The following is a 19,756-nucleotide window of genomic DNA, read 5'->3' on the forward strand; positions in this document are numbered from 1 at the left end:
CACGGAACCCCAGGCTCCTCAAGAACAGAACAGGGATGACAAGCTCTTCTCTCACTCCCTCAGGGCAGTGAATTAATCTCGGACACAGTCCCAATAAAGAAATCAATGCAGATAAGAGCAGACTGCCCTCGTTCAAGTTGGAGAGGCCTGAAGTCCTCCTCCAGTGCCCAGGCCCTCCACGGGCGGCCCCAAAATGCCCGCAGGCCGGGAGCGCCCCTCATGCAATGCCTCTAGGGCTGCAGGGCTCTGATAAGCCGCCCCATCCAATAGAAACACACAGCAAATCACACTTAAAATTTCCTCATGGCCTTATTAAAAAGCAACAGGTGAAATCAATTTCATAGGCTTTATTTTTTTAGATCAGTTTCAGGTTCACGGCAAAATTCAGTGGAAAGTGTGGAGAGTTCCCATACATCCTCTACCTCCACACACGCAGCCGCCCCGCCGTCCACATCCCCCCCGATGGCGCTTCTGTCACAGCTGATGAACCCACACTGAATCATCATCATCACCCAGGGTCCACGGTTCACACGCGGGCTCACTCTTGGGGTTGCACATTCCACGGGTTGGGACAAATGTATAAGGACGTGTGATCACCATTATAGTATCATCAGAGTACTTTCCCTGCCCTGTGCTCGGCTGACTCATCCTTTTTTTTAAGTCCATATTAAAAAGCCATATGAGGGACTTCCCTGGCGGTCCAGTGGTTAGGACTCCACGCTTTCACTGCAGGGGGCACAGGTTCGATCCCTGGTCGAAGTTAATTCTAATGACACGTATTATTTAACCCAACACAGCCCAAACATCATCTTTCCGACACGCGGTCCCGGCTGCCCTTCAGGTGCTCAGTCAGGTGCGGTGAGTGGCCCCGGGTCGGGCCTCCAAGTGCAGAGCCAGGCGGTCAGGCGGCCCCAGGGATGACGTCTAATCCTTGCCATGGACTGAGTGCTCCCAGCAGCTCTTAAGAAAAGTCCCTCCTCTTCACACTTAGGGCAGGTACAAGGGCAGATACTGCAGCCTGGAGATGAGACGGAGCAGCCAGAGCAGCTGCTCACCCCACCCTCAGACCTGCAACAAGGTCCAGCCAGCAGACGGGGGGCTCCCACGCAGGGGGTGCAGCTCTGCTGTGGCACCGGCCTGCAGGCCCATGCCCACCCACCTCGCCTAAGCTCAGGGCAAGGGAGCTGGCGTCCATCCTCACGGGGTAGCTGGGGGGCTGCAAAGCGCCCCCCACTCTGCCCCTCACCCCGCTCCAGGACCCCGCATCTGAAGCTGGAGGGTCCATCCCGACGACCTACAAAGGGTTTAAGAGAGTCTAGGGTGGTGTTTCCGCACCCAGCAGAGGGTTAGTTTCAGTTATCTGACTCCTTCTGGAGCATTCGGAGGCCCGTGTGCGTTGGCTGTGCCTTTAAGAGACACAAGACAGAGACCCAGCAGTGACCTGCCCCTGGGCCTGGAGTCGGGTGTCGCTGCCGGGATGGTGCTGGCCAGTGGCATATGGGGTGAAAAAGCACATTTGAAGGTGCTTGCCAGGGATTATATAGGGAAAGGGACACATGGTACTCAAACTCAGAATGGGGACTGTGGGGGGCCGGGGCGGGGGCGGGGAAAACGGAGAGCGGGCAGCACAGGGGGCAGCAGCTTTACCTGTAACGTTGTATTTCTTACGAAAAAAAGCCAGACTGGAGGCAACTACGCCAACTGTTAACAACAGCTAATTCTGATGGTAGAAATATGGGTATTCATTGTTATTCTCTGTTCTTTTCTGTATTATTCTAACTTCTAAATAGAAGTATTTCCCCTCTAACATTGGATGTAACTTAGAGAAGGACTGCTCTGCCCTCGTTTTACAGGTGAGTAAACTGAGACTCAAAAGGACGAGGGGACTGGTTTAGGGCCACTCCGAGGGTCAGGGTCAGACACAGGTGTTCCAAGCCCAAATTTGGAATTTGGAAAGTTTTCTGCCATTTGGAAATTTGGGAATTTGGAAAATTTGGAAATTTGGAAAGTTTTCTTCCATTCGAATCACCTCTTGGCCCCTCAGAAGTACTGTCTCTGCATCTCAGAGCTCTCAGAAAACCTGAGCAGCCCCAGAGACGGACGCTGTCTCTCCCCTGGGCTGGGAAGGGAAGAGCTGCCACACGTGCAATTCTAGAATGTTCTGCCTCCAGGATCTGGCAAGAGAAGGATCACCTTCGCCACGGAGGGAGGATGGGTCATTCTTCACAGAAGCGATGCTTAATCACCCTGCACCTCGAGCCAGGCAGAAAGCGCCGGACATAAGGGATGACAGGCAGGAGAAGGTCCCGTCTGGCAAACGCAGAGACACCCAGAGACTGTTATTAAAATATAGAAGTGTGGGCTTCCCTGGTGGCGCAGTGGTTGAGAGTCTGCCTGCTAATGCAGGGCACACGGGTTCGAGCCCTGGTCTGGGAAGATCCCACATGCCGCGGAGCAGCTAAGCCCGTGAGCCACAACTACTGAGCCTGCGCGTCTGGAGCCTGTGCTCCGCAACAAGAGAGGCCGCGATGGTGAGAGGCCCGCGCACCGCGATGAGGAGTGGCCCCCGCTTGCCGCAACTAGAGAAAGCCCTCGCACAGAAACGAAGACCCAACACAGCCAAAAATAAATATAAAAATAAATAAAAAGATTACTATAAGAAAAAAAATATATATATATAGAAGTGTGCTGGGTGAGTGTGGTGGTTAATTTTACGTGTCAACCTGGCCGGGCCATGAGGTGCCCAGCTACTGGGTCAGACATTATTCTGGGTGTGTCTGAGGGTGTTTTGGGATGAGATTAACATTTAAACCAGTAGACTGGGTAAAGGAGATTGCCCTCCCCAGTGTCAGCAGGCCTCACCCAATCGGTTGAGGCCTGAATAGAACAAAAAGGCTGACCCATCTGCAAATGAGAGGGAGTTCCTCCTGCCTGATAGCCTTCAGAGGTGTGTATACACACACACACATACACACATACTGTTTCTCTGGAGAACCCTGACCAAAACAGGGTGGGCAAAGAAGATAACGAAAGAAACTATCCACCATGTGTTAAGCCCAGAGCTAAATACTTCTGTCCATCAGATTACTTAATCCTCCAGTAGGCCTATATGGGAAAACGAAACCGAGGCTCAGAGAGGTTGAGTAATTCCCCAAAGCCACACAGCTGTACGTGGCAGGGCCAGTGGTCACAGCCAGGTCTGTGTGACTCCAGATCAGACAATCCTCCCACTACACGAGCGCTTTCCCCAGGGTACGGAGCACACAACAACCAGAGAGCAGTGAGGCACCGATGAACTATTTTTAAATTGACTCTTTATGTCATTTAATTACTACACATTCATTTTTAATTGTTTCAGGAAAAACAAATGTATCAAACTTATGAGCTCCTAAATGTTAATACTGAAGAGGATGTCCGATGTTCAAAAAAGAGTCATTTTGAGGGAAATAGTAAGTTTCCGTATACGTGGTACACTAAAAAGGCAGCACTCTGACAGTGGCATGAAGCGGCTGCAGTTCGGGAAGGAAACACAGCATTCCCAGGACAGCTGTGAGGGGCGGGGTCTGTCCATCAGCTGCCATTTTCCAGTGTTTCTATAAAACAAGGACAGAGCAGCCTCTCACACTGATAGCTGGAGCTCTCAGAACCAGTCTGTGCCCACACTGGTTGGGGAGGACCCACATGAGGAACGGAGGGAAGGGGGGAGAAGGCACGTGGGCCGCATCAGCTCCCTCAGCCTAACCCTCGCGGGCTCTGGGCTCATGGCCCAGGCGGCAGGACGGGTCCAGGGAGCAGGGCTCAGAGAAGGCGGGGTCTGCACAGAGCTGACAGTTGAGCGGCCCACCCAGAAACCAGCTCCGACGGCCAGGTCACTTGGACACAGCATCACATTCTGCCAAAGAAGCAGGTCCGGGCTCAATGGCTTTTCTGCCGCAAGAGCCTTCCTCTGTCTCCGGTTTAAACAAACGGCCGCTGCTCAGAAAGGATGAGAGCTGCTCCAGCTTGCACACCTGGTCATTCTGTGCATCTCAGCTGGTGGTCAGCACGCCTGCCCACCCTCCCCACTCATGGACTCGCCCTAAGGCCCACTGGAGGAGCTTCAGGGGCCTCCCCGGGCCCCTGGCACAGGCAGTGATGGTGACATGGCCCCACTCTCTGCTGAGAAGGTGAAGGCCTAGGGCAGCAGGGTGCTGCCACTCGCCAGCTGTGTGACATTGAGCGAACAGTTCCACCTCAATTCTCTGTGCCTCTGTTTCCTCAGCTGTACAATGGCAATAAAAGTGGTACCTGCTGCAAAGGGTTGGGGCGGATTAGATAGGATGACAGATGTAAAGCTCTTACTGCAGGGTGTCACAGATAGTAAGCTCTCAAACTCAGGCACCAGGAGGAGGTGCCTAAATGAAGGGCTTCTGGCCCTGAGGTGTTCGGCGAGCTTCTGACCATAAGAACTTTGCTTTTTAAAGAAAGTAAGAAAACGTGGGCGCTTCTAGATTGTGATCATTCATGTGTGACCTGTCCATCCCCTTCCCTGAATGAAGCCTGACCCTGATCCCTGCTGGTGGGGCCCTACCCCCAACCGCAGACATCCTCAGAGCCACAAGCAAAGATTTAGGCCCGAAGTAGGGTTCACCACCGGCAAGAGCCTGAAGCTTCTGACTTCAAGTCTAACCTCTGCTCCGAAGCTCTCCCTCCGCCAGCTTCCCCCCCATCCCTCCACTTCTCGTGTCCCTCCCACCAGCTCTTGTGCGGCCCGGCCTTGAGGGCTCATGGGAAATGGTAACTCTTCCACGGACCCATCCCTGATCCTCCTCAACCTCCACTCAGCTCCCACAGCTGGTCCTCCTTGGGGTCCCTAATGCACCGATTCATTCATTCATTCATTGAATCCATATTTATTGGGTGATGTGCAATACTCCAGGTGCCGTTCTAGGTGCTGGGGACACAACAAAGCACAAAATACACATTAATCCCCACCTTCACGGAGTTTACGTTTTAGTGGGAGGAGAACAAGAATAGACAAAATGAGTGAGTGAAGGTGGGATCTCAGACAACAGTGCTACGGAAAAATAGAAGGCAGGGGAGGGAAAGGCTGTAGTTTCCAACTGGATGGTGAAGGGAGACTCCCTCAGAGGGGACACTGAGGAGGAGGTGGCAGACACGGGATCCCTGAATATCTGGGAGGGCATTTGGGCAAAAGCACCAGCGAGTGCAAAGGCCCCGAGACCATGGCTGGCGTGATCCTTCTCCCTGTCCGACCCCCTCGGAGACTGAGTGTGAGGACAGCGCCCGTGGCGTGCTCATTTCTTGCCCTCACTGCACCCAGCATAAGACTCTGGTGCAAGTTTTTGTAGATGCCCCTTATCAGGTTATGGATTCTCTTCTACTCCGAACTTGCTGCAAATTTATATCATGAATGACTGTTGAATGCTCTGCACCTATTGAGACCATTATATGGCTTTTATTCTTCATTTTGTTGATAGAAGAATTAATTGTTTATTGTTGATCAAGCAATTACATTGATTGGTTCGTGTTAAACCAACCTTGCATTCCTGAGATCCACCCCAGTTGGTCATAATACAAATACCCTTTTTATATTTTTCTGGATTTGATGTGCTGCTATTTTGTTAAGGAATTTTGTACTCTGCGTCTGTGAATTTCTTTTTCTTATAACGTTTGAGCCTGGTTTGCAATCAGTGTAATGTTGGCCTCATAAAAAGGAGCTAGGAAATGACTGTTCTTCCTGCCTTTCCTGAAAGAGTTTATGAAGGATTTGTACTATTTCCTCCTTAAACGTTTCATAGAATTTACAAGTGAGGCCACCTGAGCTTGGAGTTTTCTTTATGAGAAGGTCTGTAATTATAAACTTAATTTTACCAAATGTCCTAAGTGGACCGAGAGGCACCAAGGGCTCTATGCCTGGGAACCCTTCCCCAAGTCCTGCACAGGAGGTGGGGAGCCTGCGGTTCAGTGCTGGTGGGCATGTTGCTTCCTCTCCTCTCGAATTGCTCCCCCACATCCCAGCGAGACCCCCTCCCAGATCACAGCAGCTCCCGACGAGGGCCCCAGGTGAGCAAACCCAGGGTATATATACTGCCCCGCCCCGCGCACGCGCGCGCGCGCACGCACGCACGCACACACACACACACACACACACACAGCTGGGCAAACAGGAAGCGAGGCAAACGTGCACACATGGGTGTCATTCCTGCAGGGGACCCGTGTTGGGTTTTGGCTGCCCAGACTCCATTCCCCCTCCTAACAGCACCCAGTTTTTCTGGGGGTGCTGCTCTCCTCCACCCTCAGACCATGAGGCTCCAGGGCACCCATGCTCCTTGGACCCTGGGAGGCAGGTGGCCGGGGCCTGGCCGATCGGCTGTGCACCCCCCTGGATGGAGGTGTTCAGACCCAGCGTGCAAGGCTTGACAAGGGCTGCAGGGCTGGACCCGTCCTCTTGCTACCCCAGGGGGCACCCGGCTGAGGCCCGAGACCAGGCCCTGCTGGCATCACTGAGCCCTGTGTGCAGCCTGAAACAAACTCTGCCAAAACAACATCCCTGCTTTATTTAAACTATTTTGGTTTGAGTTTCCTGTCACATGCAGGAAAGTCAGGAGAGTTGAGACAAATGAAATCCCCTGACTGAATTCTTCAAGACTTGTTGCCTTATTTCATTCAAACTACTGGTACTGTATTTTTTAAAAAAGAAAAAAAAAATTGTCATTTATTATGTGCTTACTATGTGTCAGGCTCAGAATAAAACATATCACAAATGTTTTATTTGCCTCCCAACACTCCTATTGAAACCCCCCATTTGATACACAAGGAAACCCCTGCATGGATGTGAAGTAACCTGCCCAGGGTTACATTCCTGGAAAACACCTCAGTCGGGCCTGGCTCTAGACCCCTGGTCCAGACACCACCTCCACCCCTTGTGGTGAATGCACCCAGGTTGTTCACATCAGAGCTAATGGCCTCCACCTACCTGGGGCTGCCCGTGGGAGGGCCCAGGCTGCCGGACCTCAGTGAGAAATGGCTCCATCTCCTCCTCAATCACCCCCTACCCCACAGGCATCCTTAATACTGCTTCTTAATGTGTCATCAACTTCCCTAAAATCCTACTGAATCTGGGTAAAACAGCCATTGACGAGAAGGTCTGGCACACTTCCTGTGCATCCCAGGACTGAGCTGAGTCTGTGACCTGGTTTTGAATGTGGTTCTGCCCGTAAGCGGCTCTGAGGCTCCTGGTCTCGGTTCCCCATTTGTGCAGTGGCTGATCATTCTTGCCAGACAGGTGTTTTGTTTTCTTTCTAGCACTGAGTGGGGAATAACATGCAAAGTATGCAAAGGAGTTAGCAGAAAAACTGGTTCTGCTATTTGGTTCCCTGTGCCATCCCCACCTGCAACATTCCAAGTCCCTGCCTCTGGACTTGGGTCTCTGGCCACCCACCGGGGCAGCTGCCTGGACACCTGCACCTTCCGCCTTTCCCGGCCCCCCACCCGGTTACATCCAAGTAACCCTCGTATCTTTTTCTTACTTTTTTCTTTTATTTGTTTTTTTAATTTTTTTTTTTTTTATGTGGACCTTTTTAAAGTCTTCATTGAATTTGTTACAATACTGCTTCTGTTTTATGTTTGGGGTTTTTGGCTGCGAGGCATGTGGGATCCTAGCTCCCCAACCAGGGATCAAACCTGCACCCCCTGCGTTGGAAGGTGAAGTCTTAACCACTGGACCACCAGGGAAGTCCATTACATTTTTCTTTTAAATTGATTCTTCCTTATTGAAAAAGTACTTTATTTATTTATTTATTTATTGGCCGTGCCCCGCGGCATGTGGGATCTTGGTTCCCTGACCAGGGATTGAACCCGTGCCCCCTGCAGTGGAAGTGCCCAGTCTTAACCACTGAACTGCCAGGGAAGTCCTGAAACAATACTTTAAAAGGAAACTTTATATCACTAGTGTAAATAGAAAGCCTACACCATTTGCCATCCATCTGAGGTAACCATAAAAACAAAAAAGAATCGAAACAATGTTACTGCATTAGGGGGTGGGGTGGGGGACACTGTCACCCCCAAAAAAGAAACAGGCAGATATTAGGGGTATTAGGAAAAGCAGAAGGTGGATGTAGGGGCTGGGGGAGGGGGAGGGGTTACCGTTTAATGGGGACAAAGTTTCAGTTTGGGAAGCTGAAAAAGTTCTGGAGATGATGGTGGTAATGGTTATATAACAGTGTGAGTGCCTTGATGCCACTGAACTGGACACCTAAAAATGCTTAATGTTATGATATATACATTTTACCGAATTTTTTTTAAAAAGAAAAATTGGAAACAACATGTTGGCACCAGAAATGAATTTTTATCTTGAGGGTGTCTAATGGGACAGGGGAACCCGAGGACAGGGAGGGTCAGGCCAGAAAGCCACAGTGGAAAAAGGAGAAGTGACGGTTGTCAAGTGACGGTTGCAAAGAAGGGGTGAGTGGGGGCAGAGGAAGACACAGCCCTCCCTCCACCCACCTGCAGGTCCACCCTTCCCCGCCCCCCATGACAGAGGCAGGGCCTGCAGGGCGGAAGCCAGCTCAAGGGGCAGAGCAGGCTTGGGTTGCGGGGGCTGGCACCCACAAGGGAAGCAGGAAGAAAACCACCCGCAGAAGCAGGGCCACTGAGTAAACACACTTGCTGTCACCTCCTTCTGTGGGTCTGGGCGGGGGGGACCTGACCAGCCATGGGGGAACCAGGGCTGCAACAGCCCGTGGGTCTGGTGCAGAAGGGAGAGTCAGGCCCAGGCCACCCTGCCCAACTCCTGACCCTACAACCCCCTTTCCATCTCCTGTCCAGAAAGGCACTCCACCCCTGCGGTCATCGCAGCAGGCCATTCTCCCAGACTTACTATCATATGAAACACAGCCATTGACTTCATCTTGGTTTATTATTTAACTCCCACAGTCAACTACAAACGCCATGAAAGCAGGGCCTCACCTGCTTGTTCACCATCCAAGCCCCAGGACCTGGCTCATCGCAAGAGTCACAGATATCCATCACTTAGCTGGTGAGTCCCCAGCCCTTACCTGTGAGACACCCCCCTGCTGATCAGGGCTTATGCCCGGGCATCAGCGGGACAGCCCTTCACAGTGAGCACTGTCCTGGGCACTGCAGTGGCTCTGGCATCTCTGCCCAAACCTCAAACCGCCAGAAATATGAGCCCCAGCTGAGAGGTCTACAGTCCCAAGGCCCCCACAGAGGAAAGAGGAGGGAGGTTTGATCCTGGTGTGTGAGGAGACACAGGGCCCACAGACAGGCTGTAAAGGGCGAACGCTCTAGACCCAGAGGAACAGAGGACAGCTTCGGGGTCAGGGAGTGCCGAATGATGGGCCTCTGGTTAAATTAAAGCCACTTTTTCAGTAGGGCTTCAGCACTGCAAAATTTTTACATCCATTTCTGAGCCTGCCGCTCCAATCTCCCTCGGGTGCTACTGCCTCACCTGCCCAGCCTCCAGCACCTGCCCGCCTCTGCCCCGCAGGCTCTCAGCGGAAGGCAGCCGGGCTGGATGCTGTTCCAACCTGGCTCCCTGGGCGCGCAGAGGGGTTTCCGGAGGCCACACCCTTCTCCCCGACTGCCCCGGCAGAGGGCTGCAGGGTGACCCACGGCTGCCTCCTGCTGGGGGTGAGCGGGGGGGGGGACCCTGGGATGTGCACCGCCTCAGGCCTCCCACAGTCACAGATGGGGGCTCTCTCTGCCCACTGACTCTCCAAGGGTCACCTGACCCGCCTGGCACACAGCACACTCCATGGATGAGCCCCACGCTACGGGGCCCAGGCAGCAGAGAGGGCTCCCTCTGGCCTCCCAGAGAATACTTCCGCCCTCGGCTGAGAGGCGCCTGGGCCGTGGACCGTGGTGAGGGCGTGCACCTGGGCTCGGACCAAGCCTGGCCAACACAGCAGGCAGCTCCCAGGCGCTCAGGAGAGGGCGAGGCATCCGGGCCCAGCTCAGTACAGTGGGCGCTGTGGACACCCTGCCAGATGCTCTTTACCAGGCAGGTCCACCCGCCCCCGCCCCAGCTGCAGGCGGGCTGCGGCAGCTCACACTTTACACCTGCGACCTTATTCAGTCCAACACCCTTGGCCAATAGGTGCTTTGCCCAGAGGCCTGGGAGGCTGCACACACCCCCTTCCCCCGGGGCAGCCAGTGGCTGACTTACAGTGGGTGAAAAAATGCAAAAGCCTGGTCTCCAGCTGGCCTCAAGGGAGGACAACCTGTGGTGCAATTCAACTCCAGAGGGTCACGAGGACCAGCACAAGGCTGGACTTTGCCTGTGACCACATCCTCGCTCTCTCCCCTCCCCTACCTCGCTTCCCAGCAGAGTGCCCTCTCAGTAAACCAAACCCTGCCTTGGGCTCTACTTCCGGGAAGCCTACCTAAGACACTGACTTCCTCCAAGACAGGGCAGCCCCCTGGAGAATCCAGAACACCCTGAACTTCCAACTTCAACCGCAGGCAAAAGAATCAACGGATGATGGAACATCTACCCAGCAGCATGGTGCTCAGACATTGAAAACTTAAGATCATGAAGCGACATAGAAAAACAGCTGGGCTTTAACATTTGCTGGTGGTTGGTAGAGAAGGAAGTTCCCAAGTGACCTGAATACCAGGTTTGAGCTTCGGGGGCGAGGGGGGAAATAAGTGATCAAAAGGAAAACAAAATGGTGACTGACTGTGTTACACTCAAAGGATTATGGGAGACTTCCCTGGTGGTCCAGTGGTCAAGAGTCTATGCTTCCAATGCAGTGGGCGTGGGTGTGATCCCTGGTCGGGGAACTAAGATCCCACATGCCACTCGGCCAAAAAAAAATAAACAAAAGAAAAAAAAAGGATTATGGGATACTTCTCTTTTTCTCCCTTTTCCCAACTTTCTCTCTCGTGTCATTTATATAAAGGATGCCTTAAAAAGAAGCTAATGAAAGATGCTTTGGAGCCCTTTCAATAACATGAAATATCAAAAAAGAATCAGGAGTTTGCCACATAACCAGCAATCCCTCGGTGTGACTGGAGGGGTTCAATCAGGTCTGGCCAAATCGCCAGAGGCTGCAAACCCCTGAAAGAGGTGGAACAGGGGGCACGGTCCCAAACTCAAGACCGTCACTACTTATACGCGTCCCCCAGAGCACTGCCCTCTCTGAGGCTCCGACTGAAATGTGAACAGTTTTAACCTGATGCTCTCTACAGTTCCCCTGACCTTAAAATTGCCTGATTATTTGATGCTATAAAATCAAGAAACAGGAAAGGTAGACTTAAAGCCCCTGGGGCTCAGGCACGCAGTGATTCCAGTAAAGTGGGAGCTTGGCCGAAAAGTCAAAGGATGAGCAAAAATTCCCCCAAGGTCCAGAAAGGTTTTCATTTTCTCTGTTCTTCACCTCACAGACTTCACAATGAACTCCTTGGGTGAAGGGGCTATTTTCCTCCCAGGTATAGATGAATGCAGATAGAAAGCTTGCCTTCAGGCCCACTCTTAAAACTCCAGACGGGGACTTCCCTGGTGGCGCAGTGGTTGAGCGTCTGCCTGCTAATGCAGGGGACACGGGTTCGAGCCCTGGTCTGGGAAGATTCCACATGCCACGGAGCAACTAGGCCCGTGAGCCACAACTACTGAGCCTGCGCCTCTGGAGCCTGTGCTCCGCAACAAGAGAGGCCGCGATAGTGAAAGGCCCGGGCACCGCGATGAAGACTGGCCCCCGCTTGCCGCAACTAGAGAAAGCCCTCGCACAGAAACGAAGACCCAAACACAGACAAAAATAAATAAATAATTTTTTTAAAAAAACAAAAAAAACTCCAGAGGGGACTCTTCAAAAACTAAAGCAATACCTGACTGAACTAGGAAGAGAAAACTAAAAATAAGGAAAACATTTCCAATGCTTGACTGACAGAAGCTTTTCCTGGGAAGTTAAGGGGAAAATCATAACCACCAAACACCTCCAAGACCCTTAAGGTAAGCAATTACACATTTGCAATAAAAGCTATGGATCAGATTCAAAACAAGTTATAAGATACTGAGCATCCCTCTGATGCATCAGTGATCAGGAATGTTTTTTCCCTTCCTCCTCAGAAACTATACAAGTAAATTAAAATCCACCAGCTCTTCTCAGAAAAGAAAATGCAGTTAGAAAAAAAAAAAAAAAGTTGTTACTTCAGAAACAAAAAACACAGCTCTAGAATCTCAGAGGAAGTAGCATACAAATACACCCAAACGGATTCATTTGAAGCCAGCTGTTTTTAATAGCCAGCTTCCTCTTTCTTGCCCCCCATATCAAGAGAACAACTTCAACCAGAGAAGGAACACGATCACCTGCAAAGTGTGGACTAACAGGTGATCTCCCCACACCAGACAGGGCCCTGGACAGGGATGAAGAAAAGTTAAAGAGAAGATGTGATATCAAGCCAGAAATACGACCCTCCAGAGGAGGCAGGCGCTAAACCCAAAATGCATTTGTCTGACGTGGCCTGTCCTTACTTCAGGAGGTGACCTTCAGAACACAAATAGGTACTAGTCATGCACATAAGCTAGAAGGTAGTCTGAGCCCCGGCACCAGGCTCGCGGATGTGCACGGATGACTATGCAAACAGACTTAACACACGCTGGACTCTCTGTACTGTGATCACATGCTGTTACACTGTCTAGCCTTGAAACAGGGAACCAAAGGGAGGAGCAAGGGTGTAGCGCGTGGCGGAGGGCACCCCTTCCTTTTCATCTCCAGCAAGGTGGCGGGGAGGTGTGGTAGGGCCTTGGTCACACCCAGCACCGCCTGCACCCTGCTAGGCTGCTAGGAATGAACCTGCTCGGGGTGGAGCCCCGAGGCCGCTTCAGGCTGCTGCTTCTCCATCTGAAGGATGGAAGAAGGGCTGGACCACATCACCCAGCTACCGTGAGGTGGGGCGGACCTCTAGTTTCATTAGTTCCTGGGGTTCCCAGATCACATCCCCCACAAAAGGTGCAGAACTCCTGAGTCCCCCCAGGAAGCTAGGGATCAAGGCAACCCTGCTCTGTGGGCAACCTGGGGTGAACCACCAACCATTCCCTTGCATCTCTCATCTGTTAAACACCTAGGGTTTCCTCCGAAAGACCTTTCATCAAAGCTTTACGTTCCTGCCAAAGACGCTGAACGACTGATTCGACTCCACACACACCTTCCCCCTTTCTCCACAAGCCCAATTCCCACACCAGTCCGGCGCCAGGGATGAGTCCCGGTCACCAAGCTCCGGAAAGCGGCGTCCCCAGCCTAGAGCTCTGCAGGGCCCTGACCACCTCTCCCGGAGCCTGGACGAGAAAGGCGTGCGACCACGTGGACGCACATCCCGGGCCAGCAGCGCCGGTGCGACCCTCTCCCTCCGGCAGAAGGTCCCTCCGGAAGCCCTGGGCCGGGCAGGCCTTCGCGGGCCCTTCGCCGCGCCAGCAGCACGCCCTCCGCGAGTCCCGCCGACAGCAGGGCTCCCGCCCGCACCACCTCCCCGGCGGGCCCCCTCCCGCCAGAGCGCGCGGAGGCCTGGGCGCCGCCATGCGCAGTGGGGGCGACCCACGCGCACGCCGCCGGGTCACGCGCGACCAGCCGCCAGGCCAGTGGCCGCCCGGCCGCCGAGCCGGCGCCTGGGAGCGCGCGCCGGCGCACCTGCTGCGCGGGCCTGCTGGGGGCGCGCGGCTCCCGGCCTCCTGGCGCCGGCCCGGCCCGAAGGCCGCGCGCCGCAGGCCCCGCCGGACCCGCACGGGGCCGCGGCCTCCTCCCCGCGCCCGCGCACCTGCAGCGCGCCAGCCCGTCCGCCCGCGCCCGAGGCTTGCCTCCCACCCCGGCCCCGCGCCTGGCCGCGCCTCACCAGCGGTAGCAGCCCTCCGAGGCCTCCAGCGTGAAGTTCACGCGCGTGGCCCGCGTGAAGGGCAGCAGCACCTTGGGGATGTTGAGCTTGGCCGCCGGGGCGCTGGGGCCCAGCGCCAGCAGCCCCGAGAGCGCGAGCAGCAGCGGCCGCAACCCCCGACCCCGTGCCGCCATCCTCGCTGCGCTTCACCTCCCGCGACCCGGAGCCCAGCCGCACGCGCACGCGCGCGCGCTCCCCTCGCACCCGGCCGGCAGGTGATAAGCGCGGGAGGGAGAGAGGGGGCGGGGCGAGGGCCGAGGCCTCGGGCCCCTTCCTGGGCCCCGGCGGGACCTGAGCGCGGGAACTGAGGGGGCCGGGCTCCCACCCTCGGCCCCCGGCCCTGCGGGGCGGAGGGAAGGGCTGGGGAGCGCACCCGTGGCCACGCGGGCCTGGGTGAGTGGGATGGGGCGCGCGCCCGAGTCACCGTGGGCGGGGGAGAAGGGATGAGGCGCCCTGCGGCGGTGGCGCCCCTCGACCACGCGGGAAGCCCTGCACGGTTTTCTGGCCTCCACACTCGTACCCCTGGTTTCAGACTCTTGGTTTCAAACTCTCGGGCGGCACTGCACGCGGATGTGGAGCCTCTCAGCCGTCCCGCAGCCATTCTTTCGGCCCTGTTCAGCGTCTCTGGTCAATGACCCTGGCCAGGGCCCAACAAGTCCGCCAGGCGCCCGAGACCTTGAGCTCAGACCATCAACACACAAAGGAACAGGCCCCCAGGAAATCTGGAATGCGGAGCGCATCCTGGCCCAGGCATCCAGAAGAGGGGCCCAGTTCCGCAAGGGCAAGCGACCTGCTGAAGCCCTGGGGGCCCTGTGGGTGCTCCCTCCCCCTTCAGCCTCCTCCAAGCCTTGCCAGGGAGGCGTCATGATCCCCAGTTTTCCAGGAGGAAACAGGGTGAGTTGGCCTGAAGACCACGCAGCCACGAAGGGCAACACTGAGGCTCTCAGATCCCAAAGTCCTTCTTCTCTGCGCTGCACCCACTGTCTTCCGGAAGCCGTGAGGAGGTTACCCAAAGGGCAGATTTAAGGCCAGAGCTGCCAGAGCACATCCTACCCCTCCACCGCCCCCACCAGCGAGAGAGAGAGCGGGGGGGGGGGGGGGGGGGCAACGTTCAGCGTCACTGAATTGTGCGTGCAGAAATCTTAGATCTTAAATTCACTTTACAGGTTGTGCCCTAGGTTTGTAGTAGTCTTTGTCACGAATTACAGGAGGGGGTGAGCTCTGCAGGTACCCTGTGCACCAGTGCCTTTAAGATGTTAATCTGCTGCGGGGAGGGCCCAGCCTAGTGGGAGGTCAGGAAGAGGCGGGGTAAGTGCACAGGGGCCCAGCCTGTGTGAAGGGTCCAGGAAGTGTGCCCTGGATTGTAACCGTATAGGCACATGGCTGCCCCTGCCTGATGAGGGAGGGAGAAGCTGAATTTCAATCAGGCTGGGAAAGGCTTCTTGGAGGAGGTGGCCCCTGTGCTGGGCATAGACACCTCACTAGGCTTCAGAGAGGCCCAGATGGTCTGAGCGTGCCCCTCAGGGGTCATCCAGCTTTTGGATGGTGAGGAGGGGTGTTTGGGGATCACCCTCAAAGCCTAAAGGCCCCAGAACAGAGATCTCTTGGAGCTGGGCTCTTCCCTGGGTGGGGAAATTCCAATGGGTTCTCTTGTCTAAAGAAACAAGAGTTGTATGGACAAAGCAGCCTCAGAGCAGGTTATCTGTGAGGAACTTTTAGTGTTCTTGCTTGCATATTTTGATTCATTTTTTAGTAAATAACAGATGGTTTAAGCTAAAAAAGGCTCAAAAGGGCTCACAGTAAAAGTGACACCCCCTTACTGCCCATCACCCAGTACCCTTCCCAGAGCAACCAGTGTTTTCTGCTTGTGTATCCTTCCAGACAGATTTTATGCATATACAAGCAGATACCTGTGTGTATACAGTTAAAATTCATGATATAACTTATCACGTTCCAATTATGCCCACTTAAATTGGCAAACCAGGAGCCTTGCCCAGCAGGTAAATAAATACAAAGGACTAGGCAGGGTATCAGGGATCTTAGGCCCATCTGGCCTGTTAGGCTCATGAGTCCCTATGGCCCCATCATTCCAGATCTTCTGATTATTGAGAAGAAATCAGTAATGTGGATTTGTAGATGAAACAGCTCAATTGTAAATGAATGCAATTGATTTATTAAAAACAAACATCCACACTCTTGGCCATCTATCCCAGGAAAATGAAAACGTATGTTTACACAAAAGCCCATACATAAAATGTTCAAAGCAGCTTTATTCATAATAACCCAAAACTGAAAACAGCATAGAGGTCCTTCCACAGGTGGTGGTTAAACAGACTGGGTGCATCCACACCATGGAATGCTACTCGGCAATAAAGGAACAAACTGCTGACACACTGGACAACTCAAATCTGCAGGAAATTATGCTGAGTGGAAAAAAAGCCAATCGCAAAAGGTTACATACGGCATAATTCCATTCATACAATGTTCTTGAAAAGCAACGTTATAGAACTGGAGAACAGGTGAGTGATTGACAGGGGGTGAGGGCCAGACGGGGTAGGGGTGGGGGGGTGATGTGGCTATAAAAGGACAACATGTGAAATCTTTGTGCAGCTGGAAATGTTCTATGTCTTGACTGTGTCTATGGTAAATCCTGGTTGCAATGTTGTCCTATGGGTTTTTTTGTTGTTTAATTGAAGTATAGTTGATTTACAATGTTGTGTTAATTTCAGGTGTACAGCAAAATGGTTCATTTATATATATATTTTTTCAGGTTCTATTCCATTGTAGGTTATTACAAGATATTGAATATAGTTCCCTGTGTGTCCTATAGTTTTGCAAGCAGTCACCATTGGGGGAAACTGGGAAAAGTGTGCATGAGTCTCTCTGTATGTCTTAAATATGTCTCTATGTCTTTTTTTTTTTTTTTAAGAATCAATTTTACTTATTTATTTGTATTTGGCTGCGTCGGGTCTTTGTTGCTGCGCACCGGCTTTCTCTAGTTGCAGAGAGCGGGGGCTACTCTTCATTGCAGTGTGCGGGCTTCTCAGGCTCAGTAGTTGTGGCGCACGGGCTTAGTTGCGTGGGATCTTCCCGGACCAGGGCTCGAACCCGTGTCCCCTGCATTGGCAGGCAGATTCTCAACCACTGCGCCATCAGGGAAGCCCTCTATGTCTTAAAACTGCATGTGAATCTACAGTTATCTAAAAAGAAAAAAGTTTAATTACACAAACAAAAAAGCAAACATACAAACAGGCCTAACAAAGTAATCTGGGTGGACACAGCTTGCTGACCACCTGTATGCTTAATTTAAGGCAGTCAGGAAATTTCCCTAGCAAAAAACTACGAATGGGAAGCAACAAAATGATGGATAGAACATTTTCCCATTTGAGATGTTTCCCTTTATATTGTCCTTAACTCTGTCCCCCCTCCCGTTTTCACTTGCCAGTGAACCTGGTAAGGGACCATGTCAGGGCCCCGGGGTCCATGCAGCACCCTCCTTCCCTGCCTTTGGGCGCCTTCTCTGGGTATCAAGTGCTTTATCTGAGATTCAAGGAGACAGTGGGCATGGCCTGAGAAGGCCATGCTGCCCCAGGCACAGAGACCCTCGGGGATGAAGGGACCCCAGATTTGTCTACCTGATAAATAAAATGAGATAGGAAAATGACTTCTATCGGTGACTTCCACGCTCGGCATGTCCTACCACTCGGAAAAACCTTACAGTATCTGAGTACCATCTGTGCTGTTATTTCCTATTTGTCTTTAAATCAAAGTGTTTACATATATTTAAAAAGGAAACTTTGTCATTCTGGTAAGTAGAAAAACAGTATCTGTTGCCAAAATAGAAGTAGCCATAAAATAAATACAACGAAACAAAGGGATGCCATTAAGTTACAAGGAGACACTGTTTCCTGCCAAAGGCTCAGAGCCCAAGGCCTGTTCTCACCATTCAGCAGGAGAGGACCAAGCACTGGACGATAGGGGCCTTTCTTCTTGAGCGAATAAGGGTTGAGAAGGAATTTCAAAGGCAAGGAACTATTCCTAGTGGCATGTTGTCATATTAGAACCTATCTACCATCTTTTTGCAACAAATATATTTTTAAAATTGTGCAGTGGAGAAGCTCAAGCATTCACAGTAGTTGATAGAATAGTATAATGAAGCCCCAGGCATGACCATCCAGTCCCGTGACCATGCGCCTGCAGCCAACCCCAGCCCTCACCTGTATCATTTTGCAACAAATCTGAGACATCCTATCTCTAAAAGATAAGGACAATTTTAGATGTACGCTCTAACCACAATACTATTATCGCATCTAAAATATGAACAGTAATTCCTCAGTCATAAAATATCCAGAGTTCAAACTTCCAACTGTCTCATAAACATCATAGCTTTTTTTTCACAGTTTGTATTTTCAGAATCAGGATCCACGTAAGGTTCACACACTGCAATGGCTAGAAATGAGCTTTTTTTGTTTTTGTTTTTTGTTTGTTTGTTTTTGAAATGAGCTTTTAATGTCCAGGTTCCCCCTTCAGCGCTCTTTCCCTCCTGGCATTGTCTGTGTTGCCCCTTTCTGCTGGAGTAAAAGTTTTTCTTTAGAGCACCCTCACTCACACCCAGCACACCCCCATATGCAGGACCCAGCCCAGCAGCAGTGGTTTCCCTGCTGCACAAGGCTGCAGCTACCGGCTGGTCACGGTCCCTGGGGACTGAGGAAAGGGGGTCCCACTGTGGGCCTTCAGCACTGTCTCCGGGCTGGAAACCTCGACGTTTGGGGAAATAAAAGATAAGAAAAAGTCTGGGAGCATTGGAACAGTTTCAGCCTTGGCAGAATGCTTTCCAAAACTTCATCTTGTGTAAGATAATGGCGCCATTTAATTACAGAAATCGCTGCTTTTTATCAATGCGCAGACATGCTGCCTGCTCACAGGATCTAGCTTCTATCTGTGCTTTTACTCTCACTCAGGACGGTTTTCTTCCACTTGCCACGTCCATCCTCTGCCGGAGTCAGGGACTGCTTCGGCCAGTTAGCTGCCCCTGGACCACTGAACCCCTCACCCTCACCCACCTACTCCCTTCGTCCCCAAAGGCATCGCTATGGGACAGTGGCTGCAGGATAAGCTGATTGCAGCTTCATACCGTCAGGCCCCCTTAGAAGTTCCGGCACGTGTGTTACCCCAGCCGGCTAAGCCTGACACCAGCAGCCCTGGAGGGACACACAGGAGTCCTCAGACATCACTAGGCCACCAGAACTGGAGGAGGGTACGTCCTACCCCTGGCTCCCCAAATGGCCCCCCCACCTCCCCGCCAGGTAGCTCACACTGGTGCCAGAGGCGTCCACACGACGCAGCACACGCCCCCCTGGCCCACCCTCCAGAGCCTCCCAGATGCCTTTGGCAGAAGAGTCCAAACTCCTTCGATGGTCCTCAGGCCCTTCCCGGTGTCCCGACTTCCCACACAGCATCACCTCTTCCTCCTACCTCCCAGGCCCTCTCCTCCAGTCTGGACACACCTGGCTATTTCATACTTCCAGTGTCGTACCTAGCTCATCAAACCCCTTAGGGAGGAAGATTTAATACTCCTTTATAAGAAAAAATTATTTCCTGTAATAAACATTAAATGAGGGAGTTCCCTGGCGGTCCAGTGGTCAGGACTGGGCGCTTTCACTGCCATGGGCCTGGGTTCAATGTTCAATCCCTGGTCGGGGAACTAAGATCCCACAAGCCATGAGGTGTGGCAAAAAAAAAAAAAAAAAAAAAAAACATTAAATGCAACATAATAATGGCTGGGAAAAAATAACTTTTTAAAACTTGTTTGAGCTTTGTATATACAAACAAGCCAGCAAAAGCAAGTTTTTAATAAAAAAAGTAA

At 52.6% G+C, this 19,756-nt stretch overlaps 1 protein-coding gene across 1 annotated transcript in view; it reads right to left on the reverse strand.

Moving 5' to 3' along the window:
- NUP210 (nucleoporin 210) overlaps positions 1–14,024 on the reverse strand; it is a 103,346-nt gene extending 89,322 nt beyond the window's left edge. The window contains exon 1 of the mRNA XM_068558107.1: positions 13,852–14,024. Coding sequence (XP_068414208.1) covers positions 13,852–14,024 — 173 coding nt within the window. The remainder of the gene's footprint in view (positions 1–13,851) is intronic.
- Between the last annotated feature and the right edge of the window lie 5,732 nt (positions 14,025–19,756).

This window comes from Eschrichtius robustus, chromosome 12 (genome assembly GCF_028021215.1).
Source record: "Eschrichtius robustus isolate mEscRob2 chromosome 12, mEscRob2.pri, whole genome shotgun sequence".
NCBI classification, from domain to species: Eukaryota; Metazoa; Chordata; class Mammalia; order Artiodactyla; family Eschrichtiidae; genus Eschrichtius; species Eschrichtius robustus.